Here is a 16316-nt window from a genome sequence, read left to right on the forward strand (position 1 = left end):
TCTCCTCACGACCCAAAACTGTAGTTGGTCGACATTCTACTCCACACTATGAGCTTGTCCATTGTGAGTAGCTTTGAAGACTAAAATAAATTCTATATTTTGCAAAATGCACCTGTATACCTTCAGATTGGATTTCACACAAATATGGAAACATGACGTGCATGGGAATCTTCACACTTGATTTGCAAACCAAGTTTTTACAATCAAGTAGTTGGAATTCTTCCAAAGTTCATCACATCAGAAGAGAACCTAATTTGTTGAATAAATAGCTCAAACCTGAGAAATAAGTTCAGGTGGTGTGTTTTGTTGAGGGTGAATGTCATACTTCGTCTTGCACATGTGAAAATTCCAATGTTTTACAAATCCTCAGAAAGTGTACCGCAATGGCACACCTGTCACTTGAGAGGGAACTCCACAGTGAGAGTGGAATGGAGAGTTATCTGATTAAGTGGTTCAATCATTTTTAATGATGGAGAGGGAAGGTCCCATGGACAGTCGCTTTCCCAGATAACCACAGAGATCCACCATGAGGAATATTATTGGAAAAGTTTATGCCATTTCAGATGCCTCTGATTGTGGGCATTGATGATTAATGTTGTTGATGGAAGATGTTTATCTCAGTGAAGTATCTCCTCACCAAAGATTATCCTTAAATAGCCTTTTGCTCATTGAAATGGACATCCAATGTAATCGCTCATTGTCTTGGTTCATGAAAGTTTTGTCAGTTTAGATTTTTAATTGTTTAGGAATACAAAACTCTGCATCATATTCAATTGAAGTCATTGTTGTGAAAGAGGTTTTGACTTGGATGATTGCTATTTCCAGTGTTCAGAAAAACGATGAAAGAACGTGCAGCATCCAATCTTGGATGAGAAAGACATCCATTTTTCTCCGATAACGACTTTCTTGTTCAAAGAGATATGTTCACATTACGGACATTGTTATGGGATATTCTTATCTTTGAGAGTAAAAATCGAGCCAAGGGTCCGGAAACTCACCGTGGATCAGGAGCAACATTGAGTGACATCATAAACTATCGAAATTTTATTCATTTGCAGAATCGGTCATGTGATTGGTTGAGTTGAAGCTCTCTTGATACTGATTCCAGCCGTACATGTTTACAGGTCATATTTTACCTGAGGGTATCACTTTGCTGCTGATGGAATTCTCCCTGTAGTTTAGGGCAAGATATTTTTTTCGCGTTTTAGGCCTGTTTTCAACTCTTTTGTGAGTGCAGATTTTGATGCGGTCAGCACATCTTTGTTAGGCTTCAGAGATGAAGCTTATGGCCAAGTTTCGTCAAAATCGCGTGTTTGGTTCAAGCGATGACTGCAGTGTTTACTGACTCAATGACGAACTGACACCTATGGACACTGCTCAATCGCATATGCTCATGAGACAAACATACGTATATCCATCAGGACCAGACTCTGTGCAGAGCTTTGGTGCTGCCTGAGCAGTCTCCTTGGCTATTGGGAACAATCCTGGATGGGTCGCCACTCCGACACAGGCTTCCAGCAAGATGGCACTCATTTTGCCGACCTCGGAAGGATGACAGGCAGAGTCAATCCCAACTGGGATTAATTCAACAGCTGAATGGGATTTGAACTCAAGATCTTTGGATCCCAAGCCCACCACCGTGACCATTAAACCAACACCAGACATATTAAAGTACTGGTGAGCTAAAAATGCATGTTGCAAAATAGGAAACAAAATATCAAGAAACTTTGATTTGGAAAAATAACTTTCTCATTTTACATGGAGAAGTCGATGTAATGAAGACAAATGCCATGATAATTTGCCGTAAGTTGTGCAATGTGCTCCACAAGCACCCCTGCATATCAGATGAGTTTGAGAAATACATTGTTTGTGTAGAATCATTGGAATAAGTACGTCAGGAACAGCCATAAAAAAACATGTTCAACAAAACTTTTAATGTTGTCATTTTGTCTCTGTCGGATAAAACAGATGCAACATTGTACACCACAGCAGCAGCACCGACTTCAACCCCTGAAGGTAATCTTTTTGCTTTGGATCAAACCTTCGTGTGAGTTTCAATCTTCTTTCATAAAATTAGTTTGTAGATGAACCAATTAAATTGTCATAACAGGTCTTTAATCAGATTGTGTTTTGTGAAATGTTCTTTTGAGGAGATGAATCGAAGAATTGCTATATTTTATCACATTTTGTAATCAATGAAATATGAAATGAACAGATGGTTGGTACTGCAGAATTTTAAATCAATGAAAACAAACACGACACAATAAAAATAACACCAAAGCCTTTCGTGCTGTACTTCTCAAGGTGATACACAGCAAAGAAACCAGAAACAATGATCACATTTGCTTTTATAAGCATGTCCAAGTAAAAGCGACACAAGTGCTTATATGCTCAACTATCAAGGCATCAACCCTTAACAAATGAGGCAGACGAAGCATTGAGGGCCAGATTATCCACATACTGTGTACTTCCCAATGACGTCACTGATTTTCAGATGCAGAGGGAGTGCATCACGGCAATACGGGCATTGAGGAGGAATGACGACATTCACATCTGTAAACCAGATAAAGGCACCGGAGTTATAGTCTTGAACAAGATCGATTACATCAACAAAATAATGGATATTCTTTCAGGTGAAACAAAATTCCAACGATTGGGAAGTGCAGCCGAGCAGGACCGTGCGTCACGTTTGGAAGGTCAGATCATCAAACGACTATTGCAGCTCGACAAGTTGTGGGAACTATCAAAGGAGCAGTACAACAGAATTAAACCTGTTGGAGCTCAGCGTCCAAAAATGTATGGGTTGTCCAAGATCCATAAGGAAAATGGCCCACAACGACCGATATTGTCCATGATTGGGTTGGCAGAACATGAGCTGGACAAGTGGTTGGGAGAGGAACTGCAACCAGTGTTGGAGTCACTTTCACAAATAGGGATAAAAGATTCATTCACATTTGCAGAAGCAATACGTGCTTCAACGTCGTCAAGTGCGGACAACCGTAATGGCCTCGTTTGATATACAAAGCTTGTTCACAAATGTCCCACTGACGGAGACTATTGATAAATGTGCACATCTACGATATCATGGTGATCTGGAACATCCGCAGATCTCAGAACAAGTTTTTTGTGGAATTAATGAACACAGCAATGAGGCAAGTTGAATTCAGTTTCAACAACATCATTTAAGTCCAAACTGATGGAGTGGCCATGGGTTCTCCATTTGCCCCAACTCTTGCAAATATCCTTGTGGGTTATCACTAAATGCAGAAACTTGCTGGTCTGCAAGGGTCAAATGCTCCCATCCGATATTATCAGTATGTTGATAACATTTTTGCCCTGTTTGAGTCTCAGATGGCATGTGATACATTCTTGACAAAGCTCAATATGCTCCACCCAGCGCTGAAGTTCACCATGGAGCTGGAATCTGCAAACAACTTACCATTCGTGGATGTGTCGGTTGAAAGTACCGCATGTGGTTTCATTACATCCATCTACCGGAAGACTACCTTCACTGGACAGTACACCCACTGGGACTCCCATAGCTCCATGAGATATAAAATTGCCTTGATTAACACCCTTGTTAACAGGGCTCAGAGGATTTGCTTACCTGGTAAGCTTCCTGTTGAAATAGACAAAATCATGAAGATACTTGGTGACAATGCTTATAAAGAGTGGATCATGAACAGATACGGACATAAGTTCCTCAACACAACAAAAGAACACAAGATCAGTCCTGAGAAGTGTCCAGTATATATCAGGATGCCATGGAAAGGACATTCATCACGCAGGTTCGAAGAACAAATTAAACATACGGTTTCTCACACTTATCTGGCTGTGCAACCTCGAGTAATTTTTACCTCTCGCTGTCTGATTAAGTCAGTCAACAAGGATGTGCTTCCCACCTCACAAGTTAGCAAAGTTATATGTGAGTTTAAGTGCCGATGTGAAGCTCAGTACGTGGGGCGCACAACCCAAAGAGTACCAGGTATCAATGAGTACCCAAGAAGAGCAGAACCCTCGCTACCCACAGTTCATGCATGAATTTACAATTGGTTCAGGATGCCGACAATAACTCAGACTTTCGTGAAAAGACGCCATGGGAGCTTTGATGTCCACCTGCTAATTCAAACAGACTGGAGAACAATTGATGTCATTCCGAGGGACAGTGTACACATTGATGCAGAACACCAGGATGGCAGTTTATAGCTGCGCCGAGTTTCGAATCCGGGGTAGGTACAGCTTAGAGGCAAGTGTGCATACCTCTCGTCCATTGTGTCAGCTCCTGGTAAATGGTCGGGTTTGCGTAAAACAGATTTTCTGTTGTAATTACGCGGCATCATGAGTCAAGATCGAATCGTGTCAAGAAGGTTATTTTTACAATTGGATTGGCGGCCTAAAATTCCTTCGGCATCTTCATGTGGACTTCTTTGGTCATAATGACACTGAGCTCTCAATCTCAGTCACAATGATGAAGGATGGTGTTGGGGTTGGGGTAGATTGCTTCATCCTAATAACCTCACACCAGGATGACATCCTATGCTTCGTTTCTTTCCTGCAAATATCTGAAGTTACACGAAACATTACAAAAGTTATGATGTTATCCCTGAACGATTATGACGTGTTGTTTGATGAAAGAGTAAATAGTGATTATTCAAATTGAAAAGTGCACAAACACAAACATTGATCGAAAGATATTTTTGTTGTTGTCGTTTTCCAGTGATGTCTGTCCGTCTAGTAGGAGGAAGGGGACGCTGTGAGGGTCGTGTGGAGGTGTTCTACCAGGGCTCCTGGGGCACTGTCTGTGATGATGCGTGGAGTTTGAGAGATGCACATGTGGTATGTCGCCAGCTCGGTTGTGGATTAGCTCATTCTTCCCGTGCTGTGCATCATTTGGACAAGGATCTGGCTCCATATTGATGGACGATGTGCAATGTACTGGTTCAGAACAGTATCTCTCAGCTTGCTCACATCAGGGTTGGCTCTCTCACAATTGTGGTCATGGTGAAGATGCATCTGTTGTTTGCCGAGGTATGTGATTTTACAGAAAGAGAATTTCAAACTTTGAAAAACATTTTGCCAAACATCGTTGTTTAATCACAATCAATTCCAGATAAGGTGAAAATAGATCTCAGATAATTACCTGTCTGCCTTGATAACAATTTATATAACTGTGAATATAGCAGAGGAAGAAGTCTCTGAAAGAAGGAATGAAACGGAAACACTGGAGAGCTTCTGGGAAGTGGGATCGAGGGCTTCTCTCGATGAACATGCACTGAACAGAGAGGTGTGGGTGATGAAAGGGTCACACAGAGGAGTTTCCTGGATTATATCATGGCTTATCTTAAAGTGAAAGAGAAAAAGACCCAGAAAGGCAGTAGATACAGTGTGTAACTGCTGCAGTTACAAAATAGACAGGGCTCCAAACACCACGTGAAGACATATCAGGATGCCCACGTCCTCAGTTTATTTGCAAATGATTCTGACTGGTGTGTGGTGATAATGATGGGAATTGCTTGCGAAACCCACCTCAAAGTCCTGAATGAAAGCAGAAGGATACAATTCAATACGTTTGTTGAAGTCACCACTTTCAAACATATGAATGTGTATGTAGGCATATGTATGTATATGTGTTCAACAGTGAGTGAAAAAACTATCTCCCAAACACACAGTGCATCCAATCAACAGTTTGTACATTCCTTTTCCAAATGTGTCTTTGCATTTGTCAGAGTTGGTAATCGATGACAACCATCACATTCCCAGTTACAGATCACCGACGACGTGAGACACTTTCATGAGCTTCACCATTTCAGCAAAATCTTAATCAATTTCGTTTGTGCAATGTTTATATCCGATCTGACCTTTAACCGACCCATTCTCAAGATATCACCAACAAATACTTCATAAACAGAAGTTCCAGCAATGGGGTTTTGTCCCTTTCCTCCTGTGAAACCTCGTTGTGTTGCACAATCTTCTCCTCACGACCCAAAACTGTAGTTGGTCGACATTCTACTACACACTATGAGCTTGTCCATTGTGAGTAGCTTTGAAGACGAAAATAAATTCTATATTTTGCAAAATGCACCTGTATACCTTCACATTGGATTTCACACAAATATGGAAACATGACGTGCATGGGAATCTACACACTTGATTTGTAAACCAAGTTTTTACAATCAAGTAGTTGGAATTCTTCCAAAGTTCATCACATCAGAAGAGAACCTAATTTGTTGAATAAATAGCTCAAACCTGAGAAATAAGTTCAGGTGGTGTGTTTTGTTGAGGGTGAATGTCATACTTCGTCTTGCACATGTGAAAATTCCAGTGTTTTACAAATCCTCAGAAAGTGTACCGCAATGGCACACCTGTCACTTGAGAGGGAACTCCACAGTGAGAGTGGAATGGAGAGTTATCTGATTAAGTGGTTCAATCATTTTTAATGATGGAGAGGGAAGGTCCCATGGACGCCGCTTTCCCAGATAACCACAGAGATCCACCATGAGGAATATTATTGGAAAAGTTTATTTCATTATTATTGGATAAATAAATAAATTATTGGAAATTTCAGATGCCTCTGATTGTGGGCATTGATGATTTATGTTGTTGATGGAAGATGTTTATCTCAGTGAAGTATCTCCTCACCAAAGATTATCCTTAAATAGCCTTGTGCTCATTGAAATGGATATCCAATGTAATCGCTCATTGTCTTGGTTCATGAAAGTTTTGTCAGTTTAGATTTTTAATTGTTTAGGAATACAAAACTCTGCATCATATTCAATTGAAGTCATTGTTGTGAAAGAGGTTTTGACTTGGATGATTGCTATTTCCAGTGTTCAGAAAAACGATGAAAGAACGTGCAGCATCCAATCTTGGATGAGAAAGACATCCATTTTTCTCCGATAACGACTTTCTTGTTCAAAGAGATATGTTCAAATTACGGACATTGTTATGGGATATTCTTATCTTTGAGAGTAAAAATCGAGCCAAGGGTCCGGAAACTCACCGTGGATCAGGAGCAACATTGAGTGACATCATAAAGTATCGAAATTTTATTCATTTGCAGAATCGGTCATGTGATTGGTTGAGTTGAAGCTCTCTTGATGCTGATTCCAGCCGTACATGTTTACAGGTCATATTTTACCTGAGGGTATCACTTTGCTGCTGATGGAATTCTCCCTGTAGTTTAGGGCAAGATATTTTTTTCGCGTTTTAGGCCTGTTTTCAACTCTTTTGTGAGTGCAGATTTTGATGCGGTCAGCACATCTTTGTTAGGCTTCAGAGATGAAGCTTATGGCCAAGTTTCGTCAAAATCGCGTGTTTGGTTCAAGCGATGACTGCAGTGTTTACTGACTCAATGACGAACTGACACCTATGGACACTGCTCAATCGCATATGCTCATGAGACAAACATACGTATATCCATCAGGACCAGACTCTGTGCAGAGCTTTGGTGCTGCCTGAGCAGTCTCCTTGGCTATTGGGAGCAATCCTGGATGGGTCGCCACTCCGACACAGGCTTCCAGCAAGATGGCACTCATTTTGCCAACCTCGGAAGGATGACAGGCACAGTCAATCCCAACTGGGATTAATTCAACAGCTGAATGGGATTTGAACTCAAGATCTTTGGATCCCAAGCCCACCACCGTGACCATTAAACCAACACCAGACATATTAAAGTACTGGTGAGCTAAAAATGCATGTTGCAAAATAGGAAACAAAATATCAAGAAACTTTGATTTGGAAAAATAACTTTCTCATTTTACATGGAGAACTCGATGTAATGAAGACAAATGCCATGATAATTTGCCGTAAGTTGTGCAATGTGCTCCACAAGCACCCCTGCATATCAGATGAGTTTGAGAAATACATTGTTTGTGTCGAATCATTGGAATAAGTACGTCAGGAACAGCCATAAAAAAACATGTTCAACAAAACTTTTAATGTTATCATTTTGTCTCTGTCGGATAAAACAGATGCAACATTGTACACCACAGCAGCAGCACCGACTTCAACCCCTGAAGGTAATCTTTTTGCTTTGGATCAAACCTTCGTGTGAGTTTAAATCTTCTCTCTTAAAATTAGTTTATAGATGAACCAATGAAATTGTCATAACAGGTCTTTACTCAGATTGTGTTTTGTGAAATGTTCTTTTGAGGAGATGAATCGAAGAATTGCTATATTTTATCACATTTTGTAATCAATGAAATATGAAATGAACAGATGGTTGGTACTGCAGAATTTTAAATCAATGAAAACAAACACGACACAATAAAAATAACACCAAAGCCTTTCGTGCTGTACTTGTCAAGGTGATACACAGCAAAGAAACCAGAAACAATGATCACATTTGCTTTAATAAGCATGTCCAAGTAAAAGCGACACAAGTGCTTATATGCTCAACTATCAAGGCATCAACCCTTAACAAACGAGGCAGACGAAGCATTGAGGGCCAGATTATCCACATACTGTGTACTTCCCAATGACGTCACTGATTTTCAGATGCAGAGGGAGTGCATCACGGCAATACGGGCAATGAGGAGGAATGACGACATTCACATCTGTAAACCAGATAAAGGCACCGGAGTTGTAGTCTTGAACAAGATCGATTACATCAACAAAATTATGGATATTCTTTCAGGTAAAACAAAATTCCAACGATTGGGAAGTGCAGCCGAGCAGGACCGTGCGTCACGTTTGGAAGGTCAGATCATCAAACGACTATTGCAGCTCTACAAGTTGTGGAACTATCTAAGGAGCAGTACAACAGAATTAAACCTGTTGGAGCTCAGCGTCCAATAATGTATGGGTTGTCCAAGATCCATAAGGAAAATGGCCCACAACGACCGATATTGTCCATGATTGGGTTGGCAGAACATGAGCTGGACAAGTGGTTGGGAGAGGAACTGCAACCAGTGTTGGAGTCACTTTCACAATTAGGGATAAAAGATTCATTCACATTTGCAGAAGCAATACGTGCTTCAACGTCGTCAAGTGCGGACAACCGTAATGGCCTCGTTTCATATACAAAGCTTGTTCACAAATGTCCCACCGACGGAGACTATTGATAAATGTGCACATCTACGATATCATGGTGATCTGGAACATCCGCAGATCTCAGAACAAGTTTTTTGTGGAATTAATGAACACAGCAATGAGGCAAGTTGAATTCAGTTTCAACAACATCATTTATGTCCAAACTGATGGAGTGGCCATGGGTTCTCCATTTGCCCCAACTCTTGCAAATATCCTTGTGGGTTATCACTAAATGCAGAAACTTGCTGGTCTGCAAGGGTCAAATGCTCCCATCCGATATTATCAGTATGTTGATAACATTTTTGCCCTGTTTGAGTCTCAGATGGCATGTGATACATTCTTGACAAAGCTCAATATGCTCCACCCAGCGCTGAAGTTCACCATGGAGCTGGAATCTGCAAACAACTTACCATTCGTGGATGTGTCGGTTGAAAGTACCGCATGTGGTTTCATTTCATCCATCTACCGGAAGACTACCTTCACTGGACAGTCCACCCACTGGGACTCCCATAGCTCCATGAGATATAAAATTGCCTTGATTAACACCCTTGTTAACAGGGCTCAGAGGATTTGCTTACCTGGTAAGCTTCCTGTTGAAATAGACAAAATCATGAAGATACTTGGTGACAATGCTTATAAAGAGTGGATCATGAACAGATACGGACATAAGTTCCTCAACACAACAAAAGAACACAAGATCAGTCCTGAGAAGTGTCCAGTATATATCAGGATGCCATGGATAGGACATTCATCACGCAGGTTCGAAGAACAAATTAAACATACGGTTTCTCACACATATCTGGCTGTGCAACCTCGAGTAATTTTTACCTCTCGCTGTCTGATTAAGTCAGTCAACAAGGATGTGCTTCCCACCTCACAAGTTAGCAAAGTTATATGTGAGTTTAAGTGCCGATGTGAAGCTCAGTACGTGGGGCGCACAACCCAAAGAGTACCAGGTATCAATGAGTACCCAAGAAGAGCAGAACCCTCGCTACCCACAGTTCATACATGAATTTTCAATTGGTTCAGGATGCCGACAATAACTCAGACTTTCGTGAAAAGACGCCATGGGAGCTTTGATGTCCACCTGCTAATACAAACAGACTGGAGAACAATTGATGTCATTCCGAGGGACAGTGTACACATTGATGCAGAACACCAGGATGGCAGTTTATAGCTGGGCCGAGTTTCGAATCCGGGGTAGGTACAGCTTAGAGGCAAGTGTGCATACCTCTCGTCCATTGTGTCAGCTCCTGGTAAATGGTCGGGTTTGCGTAAAACAGATTTTCTGTTGTAATTACGCGGCATCATGAGTCAAGATCGAATCTTGTTAAGAAGGTTATTTTTACAATTGGATTGGCGGCCTAAAATTCCTTCGGCATCATCATGTGGACTTCTTTGGTCATAATGACACTGAGCTCTCAATCTCAGTCACAATGATGAAGGATGGTGTTGGGGTTGGGGTAGATTGCTTCATCCTAATAACCTCACACCAGGATGACATCCTATGCTTCGTTTCTTTCCTGCAAATATCTGAAGTTACACGAAACATTACAAAAGTTATGATGTTATCCCTGAACGATTATGTCGCAGTTTTTTATATTATCGTAAATAGCGATTATTCAAACTTAAAAAGTGCACGAACACAAACAATAACCTAAAGACATTTTGTTGTTGTCGTTTTCCAGTGATGTCTGTCCGTCTAGTAGGAGGAAGGGGACGCTGTGAGGGTCGTGTGGAGGTGTTCTACCAGGGCTCCTGGGGCACTGTCTGTGATGATGCCTGGAGTTTGACAGATGCACATGTGGTATGTCGCCAGCTTGGTTGTGGATTAGCTCATTCTTCCCCGTGCTGTGCATCATTTGGACAAGGATCTGGCTCCATTTTGATGGACGATGTGCAATGTACTGGTTCAGAACATTACCTTTCAGCTTGCTCACATCAGGGTTGGCTCTCTCACAATTGTGGTCATGGTGAAGATGCATCTGTTGTTTGCCGAGGTATGTGCTTTTACAAAAAGAGAATTTCAAACTTTGAAAAACATTTTGCCAAACATCGTCATTTAATCACAATCAATTTGAGATAAGATGAAAAATTTATCTCGGATAATTCCCTGTCTGCATTTATAACAATTTCCATAGCAGTGAGGCCAAAGTCACATTTGTCACGGCGGCCGTAGGGTCGACAAAATATACGGCCACCAGCAATTATAGGGCGGCCGCAGTATTTCCACGGTCACACAATGTAGCAATCACATATGTTTTTATTTTTCGGGTAGCCGCACGGGGTATTTAGAAATTGTGGAGACCGAAAACGTGGGGGTGCCGTACGGTCTTTGATTTGATGTCGCACGGTGACCTTAGGGCGTTCCTGCGGCGGCCATATAATTTTCAAGACAGACGCAAGGTGACCGCAGGGGGACCGCAGGGGGACCGCAGGTGGGCCCTTAGGCGAACGTGCGGCCAGACGGACGGTAACGAGTGGGTTAGTTTTTTTTTTTTTTTTTTAACCAGTTCCTTTGTTTCGGTTTGTCGAATTGCTACGGTGAACGTAGAAATGAAAAAAGTTATAACTCCGCGCTATAATTCCACGGCGACCCTACGGCCTGTAAAAATATAGCCATACGGCGTAGGGCCACCCAGAGGCCACCTCACAAACTCTGCGGCCGCCGCACATTTCTTTCAATTCAGAGGGCGTACGGCCGCCGTGCCTCGCCGTAGAGCAAATGTGACTGAGGCCTGAATAACATGTTCTCTGTTGAAAAATTAATATCATTATTGTCGAGAATCGGAACATTTGTGACCGTGAGAAATCCATCACCAACCTTGGAACAAAAAGTGCCATCTTGATGGAAAATGATTTTGAATAATCCAACAACAAGGTTCACAGCACATACATGTTATCTTAACACTTGCTCAATTTCACTTTGCTTGCCGTAGCAATATATATATATATATATATATATATATATATATATATATATATATATATATATATATATATATATATATATATATATATATATACATATATACGTATAAACATATATACATTTATATGTATAAACATATATATATGTATATATTGTTGCAAATTCGCGCCTGCCGGAATGCGATCGGCCGCTCGACTCGAATGGCGGCCGCCTCGCCCAGCGGAACGGACAATTCAGTCGTGACCCTCTCGGACCAACACCGGGAGCTAGTCACGGGTGGGGGTTTAACCTCACCACGATCGTGCCAATTGCCCACCCGCGCAGGATAGGGTCGCTCGCCAAATTCGATCTACCTAAGTACCTGCACGAATGGTCTACCGGGCAATCGCACCACGCCACAGGCCGACTCCGGACACGAACCGCTTAAGCGGTCCGTTCCATGCTACAGTGATAACCGAGCGGAGTTATTGTCGGCCTCGACGGCTCCGATTAATTATCGGGCGTATTAAGCCCACTACGAACCCTTTACGTGAAGCAGGATGGAGAGTCAATTAATAGGAAGGAGACGAAGGGAAATGGGAAAACAGTTCAACACAATGCACATTTATTCCGCGGCACATGGAAAGCACACATATACAGCCAAACAGTCAAAATGCACATATAGCAACAAAAACAAAAGCAATAGTTAAACCGAATACGCGTACACACGGCAACACTTATACAGTTCTACTTTACAGACGGCGCTACAAGATCCATACAAAAACCCCGAAAAGAAAATTGTGACTTCCCTTTGGGCCGTCGAGTCCGTCGACGTGGTCGCGCCTGGCCGCGACTCCGTGCCCTGGCGTGGTAGGCGAGTCTTCTCCGGCGTGCCTCACGCCGGCACGTGTTGTTCCGCTCGACGCCACGGGTGGGGTTTCCGACGCTATCACAGCGCGGATAGCAGGGGGGGGGGGAGGAAACGTAGTTGCTCGAGGTCGCAGTGTGTGGAATGGCAGACGCTCCATCCCGCCAGAGGGGTCTCGGGACCGCCCCACAGATGACCATGCCAGCGGCCACCACGAAGAGAAGAGCGAGCCAGAAGAGCGGAAGAGGACGAAGAGAGCAAGAGCACCACCCAAGCGCTCCGCCCGTGTCCGACTTTAATAGCCCGGGCCTCCGCCCTTCACTCCGCCCCCGTTTTCGGCTCCGCCTCCCCTCGAGCTTCTTGGAGAAGCTTCTCGAAGGGGGCGTGCCCTCACGCTTTCCCTCCACCCCGCTCCATCCGGGGGCCGAGGGAGTCAGTTTTTGGCTTGGATCCAGAGCATTATTCCCCCAAAAAGAGGCCCCCACCTTTTCTCACCTTTGACCTTTGACCTACATCGCTCTTCCGCCACTCCAAAGCGCGGGGAAGTCAGACAGGAAAAACAGGCGGGAAAAATCCACGCGCCATCGTTGTGCCTTCTTCTTTCCCTCCTTGCGTTCGACGGTTTCCAACGCGGAAGCCGTCGTAGTGTGGACCATGGAGGATGGCGTTCGTCAGCAGGGGTCGTGGCGAAGATGGTGGTGGTTGTTGTGAGGGTAATTGTAGCGCGGTTGGCGTTGTGGCGTAGTTGGTGGCGGTTGTTGTTTGCGTGGAGGTTTGTCGTTTAAAATAACAATAGAAAAAGAAAAACGGCTATCTCAACGGATCGCAGCCCGAATGAATCACATAAATTCCCTCGAGACAACGGATTTGGGCTAACTCCACATGTACTTAAGAGATATCTCACCTACGGGACCTGAATGGTGGTTTGCGAATTTCCACAGCCGTAACAATATTTATAAGACGTGTATATATATATATATATATATATATATATATATATATACATATATATTTATGTAAATGTATATACATATATTTATTTATTAACATATATACATACATATGTACATCTACATTTATATATATATATATATATATATATATATATATATATATATATATATATATATATATATATATATATGAGGCCCCACGAGGAGGAGTGATGTAAGCAACATTTTTTAATGATATGATTATGATAGGCTTGGATTATACGGTAAGGGTTAAAACAGTGCTATATGGCAACAACTCCAAAATTGCTGATGTGTCCCTTACATCTCTCCTCCTCGTGGCACCTCATATATATATATATATATATATAAAAATATATTTATATATATATATATATATATATATATATATATATATATATATATATATATATATATATATATATATATATATATATATAAACACGAGGTGTGTTCAAAAAGTATCCAACCTTAATTTTTCGTGCGTAAACAAATGAAGCTCGGGAGGCTTGGTTTGGTGCACGTATGTAGGTGATCCTAATCCATCTGCGTGAATATTTTCCTGCCTGCAGAAGCTGTCAGTCGCCGACAGACCGCCAATGAGTGAGGAAGTGAAAGTCAGCGCCGTCGGATTTTCGTGTTTGACAAAATTTTTGACAAAAAAAGTTTTTGACGTTTTGATTTCCTGGGTTTGGTGTGTGCAGGCCACGCCCCGGAGGCAGAGGAGATATCTCAGCATGATCGAAGTCAAAGAAGTGTTGGTTGTTCATTTTATGAGGAAGAAGAAGTTGGCTTATGCATTTTGGGAGAGCTGTGATCATAAGGCTGGACATTTTGAAAAGCGTCAGACTTAGTAGGCTTGTGCATTTTGTGGAGAGCCATGATCAGAGTGGAGGTACGAGGCGCATTGTTTGTAGAGGCGAGTGCAGAGGTTGAGCGCACGCTGAGGAGGATGACAAGGCCATTGAATTCGTGTTGAGGCACTTTGGCTCGTGTGGTGAAGTAAGACGCTTGCCTTTTGCTTTTGGTCAGATCAGTGAGGATAATCGGAGCACATGAAGCTGTTAGGCTGGGGCTTTGAGCCTTGATGTAGAGTGCTGCTCGCAGATTGCCTGTCGTGCATTTTTCCCGCTACGAGAGAAGCACCTCAATTCCAGTTCAAGGATCATCTCTGGGCCAACATCAGTGTAGGAATCGTTAAAAAGAGGGATAGGCCATAATCTGTAGGTTTCACAAATGGCTAGAAAAACTTTTTTGCGCTACCCAATTGCAAACTACATGGAAATTGTTCTTTCCAAAGATTTTGATGTGCTGATTTCAAAAAATAACTTCCACAAGGGATAGTCCCTCATGCAGAGGAGTTATTCGACTTTGAATGTATGGGGGTGGGGGCTGACTAACTAGTCAAGTGAAGGTGCTTTTGGCCAAGAAGAAACGTATATTTGCATTGACAGAGACATTTATTGCTTGCTGATATGAAGTAATAACCATAACAGAAGTATCATATTTAGTACTGAGAACATACTGTCGCGGATTCGCGCCCGCCGGCGTGCGAACGGCCACGTAACTCGAATCGCGGCACGTCGCCCACCGGACGGACAATCCAGTCGTGACCCTCTCGGACTAACGCCGGGAACCAGTCACGGGTGGACCTTTCGGTCTCACCGCGATCGTGCCAATCGGCCCCCGCGTGGGATAGGGTTGCTCGCCAAATTCGACCTACCTAAGTACCCACACGGAGGGTAGACCGGGCGATCGCACCTCGCCGCAGGTCGACTTCGGACACGGGCCACTTAAGCGACCCGTTCCGTACTATCGGGATAACCGAGCGGTGTTATTCGTCGACCTCGACGGTTCGATTAATTATCGGACGTCTTAACCCACGACCAACCCTTTACGTGAAGCAAGATGAGGATTCAATGAAAGAAATGACGAAGCGAAGCGGGAAAACAGTTCAATAATAAGCACATTTATTTCGCGGCACACGGGAAGCACACATATACAATTCCACCAAAAGCACATGGAAAAGAAGAAGACAAAAAGCAAATGCGACAATGCAGATCTATCCGACTACCGGGCACTCGGCAACACTTATGCAATTTTACTTCACAGACGGCGCCGACAACACATATTCCCAAAGCAAAAGAAAAGAGAACCACCCTCCAGGATGAGGGGGTAGGCGGGCCTGGGGCCGAGACCGTGTCGGGCCTACCCGTCTGATGATGAGACGCGGAGCGGCGGTGGTGCCTCAACTCCGCGGGCCTCGCGGACAGTGTCTGGTGGGTGGGAAGGGGGCCCCCTTTTGTCGCACTATCTCAGCGCGGGGGGAAACAGGAGGGGGTTGCTGATGCTCGGGGAAAGGAGGATTTCACAAAATCGCGGGTCCCGCGACGAGCGTCTCCACCACGACCTCGGTCGCGCCGCCGGCCTTTCTCTCCGCAGTTCCCCGAATCCGACGCGAGCACCCCCTCGTCCGCCTTCGCCGCCTCTCCACAGCTCCGTCCTCTTCACTCCGACTCCGCGAACTCCCAACTGC

The 16316-nt window shown here is 43.3% G+C and overlaps 1 protein-coding gene across 1 annotated transcript in view; it reads left to right on the forward strand.

Moving 5' to 3' along the window:
* The window catches only part of LOC147028152 (scavenger receptor cysteine-rich domain-containing protein DMBT1-like), a 122112-nt gene that overhangs the window by 42800 nt on the left and 62996 nt on the right, over nt 1–16316 (forward strand). Inside the window, 5 exon segments of the mRNA XM_085878293.1 lie at nt 1969–2016; nt 4718–4884; nt 4887–5028; nt 7971–8018; nt 10719–11030. Coding sequence (XP_085734419.1) covers nt 1969–2016; nt 4718–4884; nt 4887–5028; nt 7971–8018; nt 10719–11030 — 717 coding nt within the window.

Source organism: Eptatretus burgeri, chromosome 4 (genome assembly GCF_056783735.1).
Source record: "Eptatretus burgeri isolate ZD-2024b chromosome 4, Ebu_testis_v1, whole genome shotgun sequence".
In the NCBI taxonomy this organism is placed as follows: domain Eukaryota; kingdom Metazoa; phylum Chordata; class Myxini; order Myxiniformes; family Myxinidae; genus Eptatretus; species Eptatretus burgeri.